This window comes from Ipomoea nil, unplaced genomic scaffold (genome assembly GCF_001879475.1).
Source record: "Ipomoea nil cultivar Tokyo-kokei standard unplaced genomic scaffold, Asagao_1.1 scaffold3147, whole genome shotgun sequence".
Taxonomy (NCBI): domain Eukaryota; kingdom Viridiplantae; phylum Streptophyta; class Magnoliopsida; order Solanales; family Convolvulaceae; genus Ipomoea; species Ipomoea nil.
In genome coordinates, this window is record NW_017619575.1 from 1,006,310 (window position 1) to 1,027,052 (window position 20,743).

The 20,743-nt window shown below is 35.3% G+C and overlaps 3 protein-coding genes across 3 annotated transcripts; 2 read left to right on the top strand and 1 right to left on the bottom strand.

The window, feature by feature from the left end:
• Positions 1-770: 770 nt before the first annotated feature.
• LOC109167304 (ubiquinol oxidase 4, chloroplastic/chromoplastic) lies at positions 771-3,994 on the top strand. Its single transcript, XM_019316328.1, has 9 exons — positions 771-1,090; positions 1,780-1,975; positions 2,303-2,396; positions 2,537-2,652; positions 2,884-2,992; positions 3,126-3,194; positions 3,292-3,363; positions 3,450-3,497; positions 3,577-3,994. Exons 1-9 carry the CDS (start codon positions 921-923, stop codon positions 3,798-3,800), a joined length of 1,098 nt encoding a protein of 365 aa, XP_019171873.1. The 5' UTR covers positions 771-920; the 3' UTR covers positions 3,801-3,994.
• A 3,360-nt stretch (positions 3,995-7,354) lies between these two features.
• On the top strand, positions 7,355-10,428 carry LOC109167197 (HSP-interacting protein). Its single transcript, XM_019316163.1, has 2 exons — positions 7,355-7,531; positions 7,614-10,428. The coding sequence occupies exon 2, from the start codon at positions 7,711-7,713 to the stop codon at positions 10,015-10,017; it is 2,307 nt and encodes a 768-aa protein (XP_019171708.1). The 5' UTR covers positions 7,355-7,531; positions 7,614-7,710; the 3' UTR covers positions 10,018-10,428.
• A 754-nt stretch (positions 10,429-11,182) lies between these two features.
• On the bottom strand, positions 11,183-13,134 carry LOC109167198 (1-aminocyclopropane-1-carboxylate oxidase 3-like). The gene is made up of 4 exons (XM_019316164.1): positions 12,928-13,134; positions 12,609-12,835; positions 12,031-12,364; positions 11,183-11,776 (listed from the first exon to the last, which is right to left on the bottom strand). Exons 1-4 carry the CDS (start codon positions 13,030-13,032, stop codon positions 11,483-11,485), a joined length of 960 nt encoding a protein of 319 aa, XP_019171709.1. The 5' UTR covers positions 13,033-13,134; the 3' UTR covers positions 11,183-11,482.
• Positions 13,135-20,743: the final 7,609 nt, after the last annotated feature.

Sequence of the window (20,743 nt, forward strand, 5' to 3'; positions counted from 1 at the left end):
TCAAAACCTTAATTATATATCATAAAAGCTAGCTAAATTGATACGAATCAAAACCTTAAATACTTCACAAAAGTCAATTCATAAGTGTAAATTTGACAACCAAGTAATTTGTGGTATGATGACATCACTGTTACTATTCTAAACGGGAGATCACATGTTTGAGTTCCATCCCAATCAATGGATATTGGCAATACTTGGCATAATCATGTTGAACGAATACTATAAATAGGATTAGATTGTAGTTTGATTCTTCTACTTTTTCATTGAGTAGCAAGAAATTTTAAGGGTACGAGTGTTTACTAATTTGAGAAATTGTTTATTTGTCTTAAAGATTAAAAAGCATGCATTTATTAATTAGAGAAATTGTTTATTTTTCTTAAAGATTAAAAGCTAGAGAAATGAAAAAAAAATGGAAGAATTTGTTTATTTTTTATTTCTCTAATTTGAAAATTGGAGAACAATTTCTATTTTTTCTCCTTCTAATTTCTCAATTTTGATGAGCCCGATGTGGCCTATACAAGAATAACAAAAGTCTGGCCAAAATATTTCCAATTTCGGGCTTTTTTCACAGACCATTGAAAAGCCCAATAAAGGCCCAATTCAGCCGCCGGGAGAATATGCCGTAAACGGGGTATTAGAAAGACGACAATTCAGCTCACCGGTAAAGTGATAATAACTAAAATATCCATTTCCCGTTTTGCAAATCAAGGACAGAAGTCTTCAAAATTTTCGAAAATGACCCCTTTCTTCTTTGACTATAACACCCACACCACCGTCCTCTTTCCCGCAGCTCCGTCCACTGATCCACTACCCAGTTTGAATTTTCCCTGGATTGCGATATTCCAATTTTTCTATCTCCTTTCCTCTCGTCAACACCTTCGAGCTCTCCGTAGGAAAACTGAGAAGTGAGGGAAGAAAATATGGCGGCGGTTTCTATGATGTTTGGAGTCTCAGCATCTTCGCATGCATCTTTCACACCAAAGGGGATCGGAAATTCATCTGCTTTGTTCACTTCCAAGACCCCTTTCCGGTTTAGCTCCCCCATTTTCTTTCAGCCTTCTTTTTGGTCTTCCCCGCGATTCCTCTCAAGGTAAAGTTTTCTTTTGTTTTGTTTTTGTTTTTAGCTCAAGGGAAAGACATTTATGTGCATAGTTCTAGGGTTTATCAAGCTATACTGCAGTTTCTTTAAGGTGTTGTTGTTTGTGGTGAGGGTGGAAATTAGAAAGAAAAGTATAAATGAATTCATTATTTGTGAGGTTTTCATTTTCTGATTGTGTAGCAGAAATTAACCATTAAATTATAGGCATCAGCTTGTGTTATATATGTGAATCAGTTTATGTGGTTCTTTGCCATTGATCAGGCACTGTGAGGAATAATGAGATTGAATTAACTAAAAAAGCTCTTGCATTTAGATGTTTGGAGCCAACATGTAACAGTAAGATCAAATTTTAGAATTGAAATCCTTAGGTCATATGAGCTTATCACTGTGGCATGGTTCAGTCTGAAACTGGTTAGAACTACGGTACTTGAGGAGGATTTGCACTGGGTAAACCTTGTATCGACCCTAACCAGTAAAGGACCACTGGGAGGTAAACCAGCCCAGTTTGCCTATAGCTCACGGGCGGGCTCAAACTAGGAAGGAATCGAACTTGTAAGCTTGTGGTTACCAAGTGATTTGCGTGACCAACTTGGCTGGAGTTGCCCCTTTGATCTAGTTTTCAAAATATAACAAAGTTAGCTTATTTATTTATGTTGTGCTTCACTTGCAAAATGATGCAGGGAATCATATAGAGTCAAAGCAACAGTGATACAAGAAACTGAAGATCAAGTGGTCATAGAGGAATCATCCCCACCAAAGAGTTCTCCTGGAAGCGGAGGAGGAGGAAGCAATGGTGAGCCACCACAAAATACATCCTCTAATGGTCTTGAGAAATGGGTCATAAAGTTGGAGCAGTCTGTAAATATCTTTCTTACGGTACAAATTGCAATCCTTAAATCTGTTCTTATGTTTTCCCTGTTGTGTTCATCTACGTATGCTGTCTATACTACGGAACTTCATCTTTGATATATGAATATCAGTGCCATTTCCAAAAACTGATAATTTCATCTGTCTATGCTTGTTTGTCACATATTTACATGATACTCTTTATGGTTCTGTTTATGTGGTTCAATGATGAAATAGGTCAGTGGAGGACTGGAATGAATGACAAAATTAGTTGTGCTTCCCTTGGGAAAGCTATTGTCTGTTCTTGTTCGAAAATGAATCTGTCATGTCTTAATGAAATTGCTTTGAATCTTTCAGGATACAGTGATAAAAATGCTCGACACTTTGTACCATGACAGACACTATGCAAGGTTTTTCGTTCTCGAAACTATTGCAAGAGTTCCTTATTTTGGTAATTACTCTGCTAGATATCTCAGAGTAGTTAAGATTGACTTTAGTATCTTAGTTTGAATCTTTTAATAAACATGGCCCCTTTTCTAAACACTTGTTCTCAATTAATAATAATTTTGGTTGCTTTATCTATTGTGGCAGCATTTATGTCTGTTCTGCACATGTACGAGAGTTTTGGTTGGTGGAGAAGAGCAGATTATTTGAAAGTGCACTTTGCCGAAAGCTGGAATGAGATGCACCATCTGCTCATAATGGAAGTAATGCTCGTACTTCAATGCTATTTCAACTTTCAAAAGTCACCACTATTTGAAAAACCCAAAAATGAGATGTTTTTCATCTTGCACCAGAAACTACTTAAATGATAGAATGTATATTCACTGACAGTTCTCATTTACTTCTGCTGCATTTGGAGATGCAAGAAGATTGAGAACAGCATGCATTGGGTTCTCGATTCACCTGGCTAAATGATAGTGGTGATTCTATTGCAGGAATTAGGCGGAAATGCTTGGTGGTTTGACCGCTTTCTTGCTCAACATATTGCAATTTTCTACTATCTCATGACAGTTTTTATGTATGCCCTGAGCCCAAGAATGGCATGTAAGTATACATACCTTGTATCTTTGTGTTGTTTTCTGGCTTGTTCTGAGAAAAAAATTCGTGGGTGATTTTAAAGATATTGACATAATGCATGAATGAGCATATTTAACTAATTTGACTCCTTCAACCACAGATCATTTCTCAGAATGCGTGGAGAACCATGCATTTGAAACATATGACAAATTTATCAAAGCTCAAGGAGGTATTTGTTTATATATGTACATCTAATGACAATATTATTGTCGCTAAGTATAATCTGTTTGGCTGGCATTACTTGAGTATGAAACTTTGACTTGCAGACGAGTTGATGAAACTTCCTGCACCAAAGGTTGCTGTAAGATACTACACCGAAGGCGATTTGTATTTGTTCGGTGAGGATCACAACACCACCTTTCTTACTCTTCTTACCACATCGTCCTCATTCTTTACTAACCAAAATGCTCTATAATTGCATCAGATGAATTCCAAACGTCAAGGTTGCCCAATACTCGAAGACCAAAAATAGGTAAATATAACTACTTGTGGCATTATATTGGCGAAGATGATTCGATTCAAGTGAGGTGATTGAAGTGCTTTATGTGTAGATAACTTGTATGATGTGTTTGTGAACATCCGAGACGACGAAGCTGAGCATTGCAAGACCATGAAAGCATGTCAAACTCACGGCAGCATACGCTCGCCTCACTCGTATTCAGATGATGATACGGGTGACGACATTTCGGAGTGTGATCTCTCGCAAGCTGATTGCGAAGGCATTGTTGACTGCATAAAGAAATCTGTTTCTGATTCTCAAGTAGTCCGGGGATAGGGCATACTATTACTGCATACCATAAGATATTCAAGTGTGAATAGAAAAATACAACCACATATTATAGATTGTAGATCCAAAGATCCAATATAGTTGGACTTATTCCTGAAACGGATATTTTCTCCGATGGATTGATCGGAGATTAGGAAATCACAGGCTTGAAGTGACACGATAATGTTCGTCCATTTGTTTTACATGAATATCATCTACTTTCACCCAGGTTCAGATTGTACTGGAAATTATCATTAAATCTAGGCATTAAACAGTCATTTAGGTTGAATCTGGTTTCTTAAACCTGGCCTATCAGAGCATTTGGAGGATCTAATTAAGAGTTCTACTACATAGACTCTCAAAATTTTACTCCCTCATTTATACTCCTGCACCAGGATTGGTTATTTTCTATCATGTGGGTCCACATGAAAGGGAGTATCCTGTAATTATACAGTCAACCGACTAACTGTACATTAACTTATTGTAACACCTTTAACATTTTAGGTGTTTAGTTGGATAAAAGAAAATTGTTCTCCATGAAATTTTTTTAAAATTTGAAAGAAAATTAAATGCTCCGTTTGATGGTTTGATGAAAAACTTTTGTTTCAAGACTAAGGAAACTTTTTTACACTCCTCTCTCTTAGTATTTTGATTTTTATTGAAAAAGTTTTCTATTAAAAATTAATAAGATAATTTTGTCCTCTAACTTTTCTCATTACCTTTATTTTTATAGATAATTATTATATATAAGTATATTAATTTTTATATTATAAAAGGATCAAATAGGCAAAAAAATCAATTAGACCTCTACATTTTAATGTACATTTTACAATAAAACAAACTTTTCGAATAAAATTTAAAAACCTATTTGATCATTTTATTTAGTCTATTTATGATCGCTCATTCTAAAAAATCACTTCATAACACTAAACCATAAATCATTAAGTATTACTCCATATTTCTTATCTTATAATTCTAAACCCAATCAAACACTAAAAATATTCCTCATAATGTCTCCTTTATCATCCAAAGCAATTAATTTTTTTGATAATTGTTTTTTATAAAATTTCAATTCCATTTTTTCACAAATATTTTCCGTGAACCGAACATGCCGTTATTTCGGTAGATATTAATACTATGCGTCAAATCGTTAATCACTTACGGATAATTATCATCCTCATCTTCACCAATGGCGAAAAAATGCCAATATATTTCCAGAATCAAACAAGAAAACCAAACAAACTGAAAAAAAAAAAAAAAAAAAAAAAAAAAAAAAAAAAAAAAAGGTGAAAAGAGGAAGAAGAATGTGGACGAGCAACAATCGAATCGTCAATGGAGAGAAGTGACGACCGAAACGATATCTCGCCATCATCATTTTCGCCTCCCTTATTATACAATACAATGAGAAGATAAACTTCCATAATTATCTCTCATTGCGATCAGGAGGCTATCATCAATTCCTCAAATTTTCACAATACACATATACACATACACAGATTCACCGCCGGTGAAGAGAGAACTGCATCTTAGAAATTAGAATGAATGAAGAGTGAAGACGTAGGTAATGGCGTAGCAATGTATTTATAGAGCCAGAGTGAGCGAATGATGTCAACCCTAATTGTAACCTGTATATGCAATTACAACATTGCCCTCGTTAGGACGTGAATTAATGTACACTACTCTTATTATATTTGTAATTTACACGATATATCTTTTATATTTATATATTTTTACTAGTATTTTTTATGCGCGATGCGCAAAAAATAGGTGCCCAATATTAATACATTATATTAAAATTTTAAATTTTAGATATTTAAATTATTCTAAATAATAATAATAATAATAATAATAATAATAATAATAATAATAATAATAATAATGTAAATTATTTTTATAAATTTGATATTTATATTTATGTAATAATTAACATATAACTCAAATATTTAATGTGTATATATTATTATTGATGAAGAAGATAAGAAAATATATGGTGGAGGCATGTGCATGGTAACAATAGTGGAAAAGATAGCGGAAGTTATAACGGTAGGGGTATGTTTGTCCAAAATATTTTAATGTACAACCTTTATAGCATAATGTACAAAAAAACTTAACGGAAAAAACGGACATAAATCAGGGGTATAACTTTCATTCACACTTATTATGTTTTTAGATAACTCGTCAATTACAAGGGTATTTAAGAAACGTAAATGATATAATAAAGGACAAAATATGAAAAATAGTAAAAAAAAAAATACTAAAATAAAAATAATATGAACAATTCATTTCAACAAATAATTACACCAATATTTTTAGTTCACGTTAAGAGTATAGCTTTATAAGCTTTTAGAGAAAGGCCCTGTTTGGTAAAATGGTTGTTTGCTGTTAGCTGATTGTGTTAATTAGAAGGTATGAATAGTTGATAATATTAGCTGATTGTAGAAAAGTGTTTGGTAAATTAGCTGTTAACTGATAGCTGTTTGGTATAATTTCTTTTCTCAAAAAGCTAATTGAAAAAGTTGCTTGGAGTAACTTTTTGAATTTTAGCCTTTTGGAGTTGTAAAAAGCTAATTAACCAAATATTTATATTGATATTTTAACTAAATCAAACAATTAATAGTGGTCAAATAAGCCAAAATTGGCCTATAGGCCAATTTTTTACCAAACAGGGCCATAATGGTCAAATATGCCCTTAAACTTTACCCAAAATGTCAATTAGGTCTCTAAACTTTTTAAAAAATCAATTAAACACTCAAACATGTCAAATTGGGTCAATGAAGCCCAAAAATCGACAAATGACATGTTATTACAGGTCATTTCAATTTCAGCCACCAGTGACGAATTCCAGCGAACGGCGACAAAATCCGGCCATCGGTGACAATTTCTGGCTGTCCGATCGTCTTTCATTGGAGAAGCCGACCGGACGACCGCCTTCTCCAATCTTCTCCATTGGAGAAGGCGGTAGGCGGCCGTCTTCTCCATTGGAGAAGATGAACAAATCTGGTCGTCTTCTCCACTAGAGAAGCGCGGCAGTGGAGAAGGCGATCATCCAGTCGTCTTCTCCAGTGGAAGACGACCGGACGGCCTGGAATTGTTGTCGGTGGCTGGAATTCATTATCAGTGACCGGAATCCGTCCCACGGAATTGAAATGACACGTAATAACAGGTCATTTACCGATTTTTGAACTTTATTGATCTAATTTGACATATTTGAGTGTTTAATTGAATTTTTTTTAAAAGTTTAGGAGCCTAATTAACCTTTGAGGTAAAGTTTAAGGACTTATTTGATCCTTTTCTCTAAGCTTTTATTAAGTTTGTAGATGTAGATTGTAGATGATCCTGTTCTTATTAGGTTTGTAGATATAAATTGGAGTTGTAGATATATGAACAAATGAAAATAATTGAGACCTATGTAACATATAATTTTGTTTAAGATATAGTAATAATTTACAATAGAGTTAATTACCGAAATGAAGGGTGATTAAAGCAAATGAATTTTGATCAACGCCCTACCGCCCAAAAATGGGGTCCAATATAGATATTCATTTTTAGCTTGTACCGAGTTAGCAAGAAGTGTGGTGGTATCTAGGGTTTCAAACACCAAAAACCCCAGCTTTGCAGAGTGCACACTCTCAGTGCAGTTCTTCCGACGCCTGCTCCGTTCAATCCTTGACTCCTCTATATTCAGCATCCGGCTCTTCAAGATTCATTCACAAAACAATCAATTCTGCGTCTTGATAACTGTAAGTAGCTACTCCTCTCACTGCAGTTCCCCCCAGAATTTCTGGATAACAAAATTTTTAAATTTTGATTTTATTTATGCAGTAAAACATACTTCAATAGAAGGGTAGACTGAATTTCTTTGCTTACATACAATAAAGTTCGAGTCTTGGATTGTTTTGAGGGGAGGGGAGGGGACTATATGGGGAAATCAGGTGGTAAGAAGAAGAAGGGGGGTGTTAACCAGAACCAGGGGTCTGGAGGGAATATCCAAACACCAGTTGTTAATGGCAGCGTTGAATTGGACTCGTCACTTTTGTTGAAAAGAGCTCATGAGCTCAAAGAAGAAGGGAATAGGAGGTTTCAGGATAAGGATTTTGTGGGTGCTCTTCAGCAATATGAGAAGGCCCTCAAACTTACCCCGAAAATGCACCCGGACCGAGCTGTGTTTCATAGCAACAGGGCTGCTTGTTTGATGCAAATGAGGCCCATAGACTATAATACTGTGATTTCTGAATGTACAATGGCGCTCCAGGTTCAGCCTCAGTTTGTCCGGGCCCTTCTTCGCAGAGCCCGTGCTTACGAGGCTATTGGGAAATATGAGATGGCGATGCAAGATGTGCAAATGTTATTGAATGCTGACCCGAATCACCAGGATGCTCTGGATATTGCTGGGCGAATGAGGATGGCTCTTGGCCCTCGCCAGGAGGCCCAACAGGATCTTCAGAGCCGCCCATCGCCAGCTGCCCTTGGGGCCTCTGCAGTGGGTGCAGCTCCAATTGCTGGCCTTGGGCCATGTTTGCCTGCTCGGCCAGTGCCCAAGAAACCAACACCTTCGGTTGGGACTTCAGCACTATTGGCTAATAACAAGCATAATCCAGCCTTGCCGACTGAAAATGGTGTTCAGGCTAAAGTTCAATTGCCAAAGGTTGTTTTAAAGCCTTCAAATGGTTCTCTCAAGCCTAATCCAATCCCAATTAAGGATGACAAAAAGGAACAGACATCGTCATCTGTGTCAATCACTACCCATGGGCATTCAAGACAGGCTGTGATTCTTTGGAGGTCTCTAAAGCTTGTTTATGATCATGACATACGTCTTGCAAAAATGCCTGTAAATTGCAGTTTCAGAGAGTTGAGAGATGTCATTAGCAAACGCTTTCCAATGTCAAAATCAGTTCTCATCAAGTATAAGGATAACGATGGTGATTTGGTGACAATAACATGCTCAGCTGAACTAAGATTAGCAGAGGCTGGCGTGGACAATCTTGTACCTCAAGACCCTGACACAGAGAAAGGAGATTCTATTGGGATGCTGAGATTGCATATTGTTGAGGTGAGTCCAGAACAAGAACCACCTGTATTGGAAGAGGAAGAGGAGAAACCCGTTGAGAGCGAGGGTACTAAAGCAGATGAAAGTGTATCCCATTCTTCTCTGAGTGATTCGGTGGTGGATACTGTTGATAGTGAGATTAACAAGGTAGAGAAGATCATTGAAAAGGTAAAATCTGCGACATCAGAAGATCCCGAGTCCAAGGAAGTGGAGATGGATGATTGGTTATTTGAGTTTGCTCAGTTATTCAGGACCCATGTTGGCATTGACCCGGATGCCCATATTGATCTGCATGAACTTGGAATGGAGCTGTGTTCTGAAGCACTTGAGGAGACAGTGACTAGTGAAGAGGCTCAAGCTCTCTTTGACAAGGCAGCATTAAAGTTTCAGGAAGTTGCGACACTGGCTTTCTTCAATTGGGGAAATGTTCATATGTGTGCAGCAAGGAAGCGGATACCCATTGAGGATCCTGGCTCGAAGGAGTTGTTGACTTCGCAGCTCCAGGCTGCTTATGATTGGGTGAAAGACAAATATTCTCTAGCCAAAGGCAAGTACGAGGAGGCCCTTTTAATCAAACCAGACTTCTATGAGGGTTTGTTGGCATTAGGACAGCAGCAGTTTGAAATGGCAAAACTGCACTGGTCTTTTGTTTTGGCTAAGAAAGAAGATCTGTCAAATTGGGATGCAACCGAGACATTTAGGCTTTTTGACAGCGCAGAAGAAAAAATGAAAGTAGCAACTGAGATGTGGGAGAAGCTTGAAGAACAGAGACTTAAAGAGCTGAAGGATCCTAATGCAAGCAAGAAAGATGAACTTAAAAGAAGGAAGAAGCAGGGAAATGGTCCTGACGCTGAATCCTCGGCTGCTGGTGAAATTTCTGCTGATGAAGCTGCAGAACAAGCTGCTGTAATGAGATCTCAAATACATTTGTTTTGGGGTAACATGCTCTTTGAGCGGTCTCAAGTTGAATGTAAATTGGGGTTGGCTGGCTGGAAGAACAACCTTGATACTGCAGTTGAGAGGTTTAAGCTTGCTGGGGCTTCTGAGGCTGATATCTCGACCGTTCTGAAGAATCATTGCTCCAATGAAGCAGCTGAGGAACCTGAGAAAAATGTTGCCAGCATTACGGCTAAAGTGGCTAATGAAACAGAAGACAAGGATGATGCCGATCAAATGTAGTGAATCTTTGCATTTACGTGACAAGGATGATGCCGATCAAATGTAGGGAATCTTTGCATTGCATGGTGCCTTTAATCAATCAACTACCTTAATGCCCTCATTGCAGGTCCTCGTTGGAGGAAATGAAATTGTCATTTTAAGGATCAAGTTTGAGGAGCCATTTATTTTTATATTAAGGTAGCAAATTGGCTTCACATTTTTTGAAGATTGCACTTTCAGGATATTTATTCTGTGGCAACAAGTTTTTAACTGTCGTCATTGTATGGCAACTAGTTTTTAACTGTCGATCTGACGAAAGTTTTCCCTTGTTGATGAGCTTCTATATGAACACTTCCACGTCCATGAAAACAAATATTTGGCTGTTGAAGATCAATTGTGATTTTCTTCTTAATTTGACGGGTTTTGATATCATCAACTGTTGGATAGTTATCGCAAAATGTCATTTACCTTTCTCTTACTAAATTCTTCTGTCTTATTGGTGTTTTTTTTTTTATCCATTTGCCCTAATGGCCATAGAAAAAGACTTGGAGTTTGAAGATCATCTGTACTTTCACTTACGTGCGTGAAATGTCTTAGAAGTAACCTCAGCCACATCCAACTTAATAGCTTTTGCTTTGTCTTGCTTTACAGATACATATACTCTTTTCTAGTATGAGTGGAAATGGATATTATCTTAAAGTTCTCCACTTTCATGATTTTTTTTTCTTTGTGGAGATTAAGGCATTATGTTCAAGACAAGACCACTTAAGGTTTTAATAGTGGAATAATGACATAAAGTTTCAAAGATTAGCTTCCTTGAAGTACGCTAATATCCCTCTCCTGACCCCTTGAACACTTTAGAATGTCATTTCTTATGCTTAAATCTTTCTTTTGAGTTTTGAGTTCTGGCACTGTGCTTCCCCACCTCTTTATTCCCTTACTTTAAGAGCATTATTATTGATTTGTTTAGACATTTTTATCGAGAAAATGTTTCGGGATAGAATATGCAGAAGGGGTGTTAGTACTGTGAAGTTTTAGCACAGGGAAAGTTTATAACACTGTTAGAAGGCTTTATTCATGTCAAGTGATGATAACTGATAGAAGTAATAGAAAATTCTGTGGTGTTTGTTAGCTGTAAATGCTCTCACTTTCAGAAAAAAACGACTTTTTTGTTTATACTCTTTTGTTACAGTAAATTACTTTTTGACTTTTAAGATAAGATGTTATTCAAGACATTCCCTTTTATGTGAAGGAGCACACACATCATACAGTAGCTGAGATTATTTTATATTAAACTGCACCAGTAAGGGTTTATTGGCTTCAGGAGAAAACCCGAAAATATTGCTAATTTGATGATTCATCCCATAATGAAAACTACAAATGACAGTACATAACCCATAAACAACCTTAACAGACTTGATTAGTGTTGTACCAATACATTAAACTCCAGCATAATTGTTCATCTTTGTAGTTGGGGGCTTATTTCTTAAACAGTGGCAATTGGAGAGCTGTTCACTGGGCTTTCCATGGTCTTCATGGCTTCAAACCTCGGCTCCTTGGCCTGGAACTTGAGCCCTGCATAAAGCTTCATGTAGTCCTCAAACACGAATTTTGGGTACTTGTGTTTGTTCTCTTCTGCTTCTTTCTCGACTAATGCAGGTGCTGGGAAGATCACAGCATCGCTCCCCGGGTTGTAGAATGACGCTAAGGACATCCTGTTGCCGTCTGTCTGAGCAATCACTCGGTGCAGCACGCTCTTGTATTTCCCGTTTGTTATCACCTTCACCGGAAAAAAAGATCTCTCGGTGTTAGAATTACATACAAGGTAAGGATGCAGTGTTGAGCATATAATATCAGTGTTGCAAAAATCGCACGGTCGGCCTCCTAGGCGCCCGTCTAGGCGTTCTAGGCGGTCCCCAGGTGCCTAGAGGGCGCCTAGCGATTTTTTCAACATTGTATAATATTGTAAATATAACTGTATAGTTTCACTATCAGTTTAAACTTTGTGGTTTTAACATATGGTGTGAGGGGTACCTCGAGCTGGTCACCGATGTTAACAACGATGGAGTGGCGCATAGGGGGGACATCGACCCACTTGTCGTCTTTGAGAAGCTGCAGGCCACTGACCTTGTCATCCTGGAAGAGAAGGATGATCCCACCGGCATCGGTGTGTGCCCGGAGGCCCTTGATGAGGTCTGGCTTGGGACATGGAGGGTAGTTGCTGACCTTAGTGCCAAAGTTAGGACCTTTTGAGCCAGAGAAGGCCTTTTTCAGGTACCCTTTTTCCAGGCCAAGATTCTCACACAGCAAATCCAAGAGATTCTCAGCCAGCTTCTCCAGCTCCATTGCAAACTCCTTCATAACCTTCCTGTTATCTTTCCAATAATTAGTCCAAGAATTGGGACCAGAAAGGACCATACATACATGTGTCAAAGCTAATCTCATTGGTCCTATGATAGGACCATGATGTGCTGTCAATGTTACTGTGGTCCTACATAGGTGTGAAACTGTGACTAGCTGTGTTGTAGTAGTTGAACAGGAAACATCCCAGATTGTGGGAGAGCACAGTTGTGTTTTTGGAAGCATTATATTATAGATTATAGAAAATTAACCTGTAATGATCTTCAAGATCAGGGATTTCAGAGATGTTTGAGACAGGGAGATGCTTCAAGAAGAAAGTGGATTCCCAGTCAAGATCATTGATTTCAGTCTGAACAGCATCAAGCCCCTTAGCAGCCACCATTTCCTTGAACCTTTGCTCCATACATTTCTTGTAGTGATCTTTGGTCAGCTTCTCCACAGTGTCCATAAGCTCAATAGAAATCCCATGATCCACCAACTGAAACAAACAAAAAAAAACACAAAAAAGCTAAGAAAGTGAACAAGAATTCAAGAACATTTGTATTTGATGCAGAAAACCAGAAAATGAACCTCAAAGAACCCCCAGTTTTCACAAGCATCTTTTATTTGTTCCATGATAGCAGGCCTTTCTTCAGTGTTAAGCTGCGCCAAGTTAATAATGGGGAAAGAAGCCATCTTTCTCTGCCTTTCTTCTTGAAAAAAAAAGGGAATGTTTTCTCCAACTCTCTCACTCACTCACTCTGTATGTTTGTTTGAGGGATGAAGAGAAAGCAATACCAGGGAGGGGTATTTATAGGCCAAGGCCAGTGAGGACTGATTTATTTATTTATTCAGGAAAAAGAAATGACAACTTTAGATTTTCAAAAATAAAAATTACAACTTTAGGAAAATGCAAAGAAAAAACCCACAAATATGGTGTTGGTAAAAGAAATTAACCACCCTAAGTTCACCATCCAATGTATGCTAAACAATTGTTAAATAAACAAATCCATCCATAACATTAATCGAATGGATGAGAAGTCTCACTTAAGACTTGTTTTTACTGACAGTATGGGAGTTCAATTTCCCAACCAACATTTGAGATTTGGGTTGGACTTCTCCTTGTGTGCAAGAAGTATACAGTTTTGCGTTGAATCTCAAAACTAAATTGACTTGATTTACCTCCTCATAAGTCTGTGATAAGTTCATGGGGTCCATGAGCCTTGACTACTCACAAATCAACATACCCTCATTTTATGTGGATTGAAACTCTTATTGAAAGAACTATACATATCCCATTTGTGAACCCAACAACTTGGTTTAAAGGGAGACATTTCCATTCCATATAGATCACGTATTATTGGTAAAGGTGTCTAATTAAGGTGGGTATAAAGTTTGCAACATGATTTGAGATGAGAGAAGTGGTAACAGGAATCGTGGAGGACGTATGTGAACACATCCCTATGGACCCCTACCAATTTGGCCGAAGCTGTTGGAAGAAATTAGCCATGGCTCATTATGCCTATCTTTTTATTCATCAATCTTTTGCTTTAATTTGCTTGGTGGGGTTGTACCTAATCTAATTAGTGCATTGCCCATTCTCTGCTTTTACTTTCTTGGATCTTCACCCACACTATATGCTAACCCCATTTTTACCACTTCTTTTCCTATTTTTCTTCACTTCAATCTTTAATTTCTACCTTAGCTTCACAATGTTTATCTTAATCCTCCTTAGCTTCCCACTTATTTGGGAGTGATTTAGTTGCGGCAACCCCAACAAAATTAGTGGGGTAGTTGGTTAGGTAATTACAAGATTCTAAGTTTGATTCTATGTGGGAAGTATTCTATTGGCTTTCTTAGTTTGAGTATGCTGTCGGTCAGTTATTAGCAAACTAGTCTAGTTTATCTCATTATGATCATTTATCAACTAGCGTCACAAAGCATAAGGAGTATAATACTTTGTTTCCAAAAAGCTGAATCCTCAACCCCAAGGGCCCCCGTCTAACAGAGCATTTGAGAGGATGTAAATCATGGTAACTCAGCTTAACACAAAGGCTAGACATTTAATTACTGCGCACAAGGAACCCCCTCAATTTGAGAGATTGCTCCCACACTATCGTTGGTAAGACTGAATCCTGGGTCATTGTTCCCAAACTTCACTTATGAGCAAACTAGTATGATTTATCTCATTATGATCATTTATCAATTAGCGTCACAAAGCATAAGGAGCATAATACTTTGTTCTCAAAAGGTTAAATTCTCAACCCCAAGAGCCTCAGTCCAACAGAGCATTTGGAAATATGTAAATCATGGTAACTCAGCTATCTGAACATAGAGGTTTGACCTTTGCTTACTGCGCACAAAAAGCCCCTAACTTTGAGAGATCACTCCCACATTATCGCTGATGAGACTCGATCCCGAATCATTGTTTTCAAACTTTACTTATGTGACCAATTGAACTGTCCTTGCAGGCTAAGGAGCATAACACTGACATTGTAGATTGGCAGTAATCAATATTTTGCGTGGACAAAACATAGTTTAAAATGTAGTGTGGTTCTTGATAACCAAAAAAACATGAGACAAACCGACCAACAAAACTCTCAGATCTAGTAACTCTAGAAAGTTAATTTTATTTAGTGTGATGTAGTACGATGTACCCCAATACCCCACTCCATCTTTACATACAACTATTTGTGGCCGCCATGCCCCATAACAGCCTGTATAATATGCTTTGAAAATTTCTAAGTTTTACACAATATCAACAAAATATTATTTGGACCGATTTTTTTTTTTTTTTTTTATACCAAATGAATAAGACTCATAGTTATTATACGATTGTACATTCAGTAAATCTTACTCCTGTATAATGTGTCAAAGTTACATCGTGTTCTCGACCAACATAAAATTATGTTAATAATGTCCTAAATGAGATGACCAAGTGGGTGAAACATTATTTTCGTATCTGAATATTTTGAGTTTAATTATTACCAACACTCTCTCAATCGAACTTATCGTATATAGTCTTTCTAGTTCAATTTACCTATAATATATAGTTTGCATACTATTACTATGCAATAATATGATTTATCCATTCTACACCTTTTGATAGTAATTATAAGTTTTCTGTAACATTTTCCTTAATTTTTGTACCATTTGACTTACACATATATTATGTGATAAATAATGTTCCCCATCCATGTCCTATTAACCAACTTGCATTTTTCTAATTAATATTTTATGTGGCTAAAATACTGTACAATGTGGTACTAACTTTACTTTAGCTGTACCAAATAGTGGCCAGGGATGAAAAATATATTTAAATAATTTGAATTAGATCTTACATAAAAGATTAGTGGAGTTTTTTATGCATTAATTGTAAACTTGTACTATTTTAATGTTGTCACCCTGGTTATAGACTAACTGTATTTTAAATTGGAGAATATAATTTTTTAAAATTATTATTTACTAACGTGACAAAGAATATTTTTTACATAGATTTATTTTCATGACCATCGCCCATCTATCGTATACAATTATTTGCTTATGTCGAATTACTACATTCCTACTATTGCTTGCTAGTCATTTAAATATTTATTTATTTACCAATAACATTACCCACCACTGAACATCCATAATTTAACTATTAATTTTTTTTTTTCCATTCAATCTGAGGTAGATATTCTTATAAACTAATTTCAAACCGCGTAATTGTTTTGCAGCTATAATAGATAAGTTGGTGTAGTTCTAACAGCTAGTTTTCAAAGGCTATAATGTAGATTCTATTTTATATTTTTGCAAAATCTTCAATTTGCATACTAACTAGCACTAGACCTAACAGAGACGGAGCCAAAGGGGCGGCAGCTGCCCCCCTCATCCCACCCTCACCTCATATATAATATTTGTATGTATATATGTATTAGTATTAGTACAAAAAAAAAAAACTATTAAATGTTAACAAGAAATGTGTTAGATTAGTTGGTAGAGTACATGTTTGGTAATAGTAAAGGTCACACACACACACATTTTTCGTCCATATCCAACAATATTTACAATTATATTTCTTAGGTTAATTATTTCTTTTGTTTTAATGTTTTGCTTTTACTAGAAAAATTTTCTGAATCCGTCCATACGGCTCCGCCCCTGAGACATAACCTATCTAATTTGTCATAATAGGTTTACCAATTACATGTTGGGGTTTACAATACTAAACACTAACAAACTCCCATTTTACTATATTTGACAAAACAACTCAAAATAGATCAATACATTTAAATAACCAAAAAACTTCATCAAACGACCTGTTGCGCAAACCATGATCAAAAATCAAAATAAATTGTCTTTTAAAGTAATCAAGTAATCGCAGTGTGGGATTATGCCCAAAATAGACAGATCCATTGTGCATACCGACATTTAACACTGTCTGCTAAGTCACTGATTTATCACTTTCCACATGCTCTATCGAGTCGGAACATGAAGACCCATAAAATTGAGATTCAACCTTTTGAAAAAAAATATAATAATAATATTATTAATTCAATTACTCAATTCAACCCCCTCTATTTGAATCGCATGATGCTATCAATTACCATAAAAGAGACACTTTTAAACTTCATTAAAACTAAAAACTTCACATTTTAATACTTCAAAAAAAAAGAAAAAAGAAAAGAAAGTGCAACCGTAGGCTGTAGGCCCTTAGGCGTGTAGTATTAATAGTATATACTAAGGCAACACACTTTTAGAAAGAGAGAAATGATGATTAAAGGGTAATTAATATGATAATCATGTTCCAGGTAAAGTTGGGAAAGACTGCCGAAAGAAGAAAGTAATTAAAATGGGGGTTTACGTATGTAATTAACCTTAATTAATCAAGGCGAATGTCGGCTTGGCAGATCCAAAAAGAAAGATCTGGATATGTGCTCAAAACAGCAGTCCAGCCGACACACTATTCCGCCTCGGAACTTAAAAAACAAATTCTCAACATATATTATTTCTGAATATAAATACACGTGCATGGACAAATTAAAGCTCCTGAATTCCTCCCCCATCTAACATTTTTCTGTTTTTCTAAATAATATTACATATTTATTTTTTTCAATAGTTATAATTTTTAGAGAATTTTTACAGGTATAATTAGGTATGAGAAGATGGGAGGGATGAGAGAAAAGAGAAAAGAAAAAACAAAACAAAACTCATACACTTTAAGGGGGCGTTTGGTTCAGGTTATATAACATGATCAAGGGAATGTGACATTCCAAAGCTCACATTCCGGTGTTTGGTTCATATTATCTTAGAAAATCTAACATTCCCAAGGAATGTCACATTCTCTCCACATAGGATTTTGAAGGGAATGTGATTCTCTTCAAAATCTTAGGTAATGTAAGATAACATTGGTTATGTTAGTTTATTATATATATATATAATTATTTTTGTAATTATATATTTTTTATTTTTATTATGTTATGGTAGCATATAAAATAATTTTTTTTTTCAAGTTCAAGATTTTAGTTAATATTTTAAAATCATGTAATTATATATGATACCGTTATCTTATTTATTTATTTTAATTTTTAAATTTATTAAAATATATGAAAATATGTTAAGGATATTATAACGTGTATAAAAGATAACCCTAAACCAAACATGATTATATTACATACCCCAATTTTAACCAAACACAGGAATCTAACATTCCTAGTAATCTAACATTCCCTAAGGTAATCTGACATTCCATGAACCAAACGACCCCTAAGTTTAAACAACAACTCACATTGAGTATACACCTACACACTTTAAATACAAAACTCATGCACCTCTTAAGTACAAGACTCACGCACCTTAAGTACAAAACTCACGCATCTTAAGTTTTAACAACTACTAACATTAAGTTTCAAAAACTCAGGTCAAGTACACACACACGCACCTTAAGCACAAAACGCACTCACCTTAATCACCGCACGGGAACTTTTATATATATATATATATATATATATATATATATATATATATATATATATATATATATATATATATATATATATATATATAGGGTAGCGCTCAGGTGCGAAGAAGTGCCTAGAAGAGAAATGCGAACCAATCAGCGCGCGTCACGTCTCAGCATTCATTGATCGGGTGCACCTACTTTCACCTATAAGTGCACCTACTTTCGCCTGCAAGTGCATGTAGTTTTTTGTCTGCATTCATTGATCGATTGCACCTACTTTCACCTATAAGTCTACCTACTTTCGCGTGCAAGTGCATGTAATTTTGCCTTGTTAACATTCATTGATCTGAGTTCAGCGGGTAGTAATACCCTTGAAAACCACCCGCAAACATTCATGCACCTATGTGCAACTACTTATAACTATTAACATTCATTGATCTGAGTTTCGTGTGTAGTAATACCCCTGAAAACCACCCGCAAACATTCATGCACCTAGGTGCAACTACTTATAACTATAGGTGCACTTAGTATTGATGCTCAGTGTAAATTTTTATTTGCACCTATAATACATTTTACATGCACTTGTAATACATTTTACTTGCACTTCGATGTTCAATTATTTACGAAAATGTCACCGCGGTTTTTTTTTTTTTAAATTAGTGTTTCTCATCTATTAGATCTAGACACGTGGACAGATGGGATGCATTCGCACTTCTCTCCTGGGTATGTCATTCGCACTTCTTTCCTGGACATGTTATTCGCACGGGAGTGTAACTATTTCTTGTGAACATGATCACTCCTTCGATATTTTGTAATTACGTTAAACCCCCACAATTAAAGAATTGAAGCATCATTATCAAATTCTATCGTGGAGCTCCCCCAATTAGTAACACCACCATGTGACTTTCGGTATTTGTTTTATACAAATAAATGTCCATTATTATCATATTTTTATGGTCAATTCTCTTTCCGTGGATGAGTGACTTATTGAAAATGCAATTTACAAAAATAAATAAAGAAGACGACGTAAACTTAAATACGAACAAACCCATAACAACCAATTAACAAGAAGATTTAAAAGAAAAACATTCTTCATTCCCATCCCAATTAATTAAAATCTAGTTAGTAAGTGGTCCAGCATTTTCCATTTGAATGCAATAATGTTCGTAAAACATTTAATTGGTCGGAAATAATATTTCCTTGTTGTGAAATGAACCACAAGTTTCAATTGACTTGTATCCAATGGACCGAAGGATTTAGCAATCATTATTATGTGGAACATGGTCCACACATTTATGTAGATCATATTATCAAATAATGTATATTTAGTACACAAATAATATATTTTTAGTATATTAAAAATATATATTTTATTCAAAAAATACATTATTTTGTAAAATGTACATTACACGAATAATGTACTTTTTAGTATATTAAAATGTAGTTTTCTTTATGGTCCGCACAGCACTGTGTATATCATGGTCACCAGCATAATTTGCCAGGATTTAGGCAAGTTTGCATTTCAATCTTTTTCAAGTCGTTCTCATAAATTTAACTCACATGATACAAATATAGATATTAGATTAATACAAGTTTTGATATTTTCCTTAATAAATCATGTAGAAGACGTGCACGGAGTATTCTTCTTCTTATTAGGGGTTCACACATTTAACAACCTCCTAAGTCCTACCTACATTTTTTTTTCTATTTTTTTTATTACACGATGATTCCAGATAATTAAGAGTTTCTAACTATAAATGAATTACTCTATCTTAATATAAATGTGTTTATTTATTTTCAATTTTGCCAAATATATATATATATATATATATATATATATATATATATATATATATATATATATATATATATAATATTTGTTAAAGAATCGTGTTAAACTCCACAACTTTTCACGGCATTTTGGCTCTGTTTGGCAAAGCTTATTTTGGAGCTTATAGCTTATTTTAAGCTACTAATAAGCTATAAGCTCTGTTTGGTAATGTTCCCAAAATAAGCTCCTAGCTTAAAATAAGAGCTTATTTTGGAACGCTACTTTAGGTAGTGTTTCAAAATAAGCTCCTAGTTTTCTAACTTTTTTCCCATCTTTATCCTTATTATTTTAAAGAAATGATATAATTTACTCTTTCCAATTAAAATCATTTTCTCTTCTCCTTTATCCGCAACTTTATCTTTCACCGCAAATATTATTATTATTATTATTATTATTATTATTATTATTATTATTATTATTATTATGAGATTTGCAACAATATTGCTACTTCATTATGAGATGCTAGATCATGATTATGCTAATAGTGTTATTTCAAAATGTTAATTTTTTCAAAAAACAAAATATTATATTTTAATATGTAAACAAACTAATTTAAATTTTATGAAGATGTCCTTTTTAGTCTTTTTACATTTATCAGCTTATCAGAAAGATAATTTTATCAAATATTTTCAATC

What these genes read in the sequence shown, in the direction of transcription:
- LOC109167304 (XM_019316328.1), top strand. Translation starts at nt 921, where the DNA reads ATGGCGGCGGTTTCTATGATGTTTGGAGTCTCAGCATCTTCGCATGCA. An exon ending in TGCAAGAGTTCCTTATTTTG is followed by an intron (nt 2,397 to 2,536) that starts GTAATTACTCTG and finishes CTATTGTGGCAG; the next exon opens with CATTTATGTCTGTTCTGCAC. An exon ending in AGGCGATTTGTATTTGTTCG is followed by an intron (nt 3,364 to 3,449) that starts GTGAGGATCACA and finishes TAATTGCATCAG; the next exon opens with ATGAATTCCAAACGTCAAGG.
- LOC109167197 (XM_019316163.1), top strand. Translation starts at nt 7,711, where the DNA reads ATGGGGAAATCAGGTGGTAAGAAGAAGAAGGGGGGTGTTAACCAGAAC.
- LOC109167198 (XM_019316164.1), bottom strand. Translation starts at nt 13,032, where the DNA reads ATGGCTTCTTTCCCCATTATTAACTTGGCGCAGCTTAACACTGAAGAA. An exon ending in AAAACTGGGGGTTCTTTGAG is followed by an intron (nt 12,836 to 12,927) that starts GTTCATTTTCTG and finishes TGTTTGTTTCAG; the next exon opens with TTGGTGGATCATGGGATTTC. An exon ending in ACATCGGTGACCAGCTCGAG is followed by an intron (nt 11,777 to 12,030) that starts GTACCCCTCACA and finishes TTTCCGGTGAAG; the next exon opens with GTGATAACAAACGGGAAATA.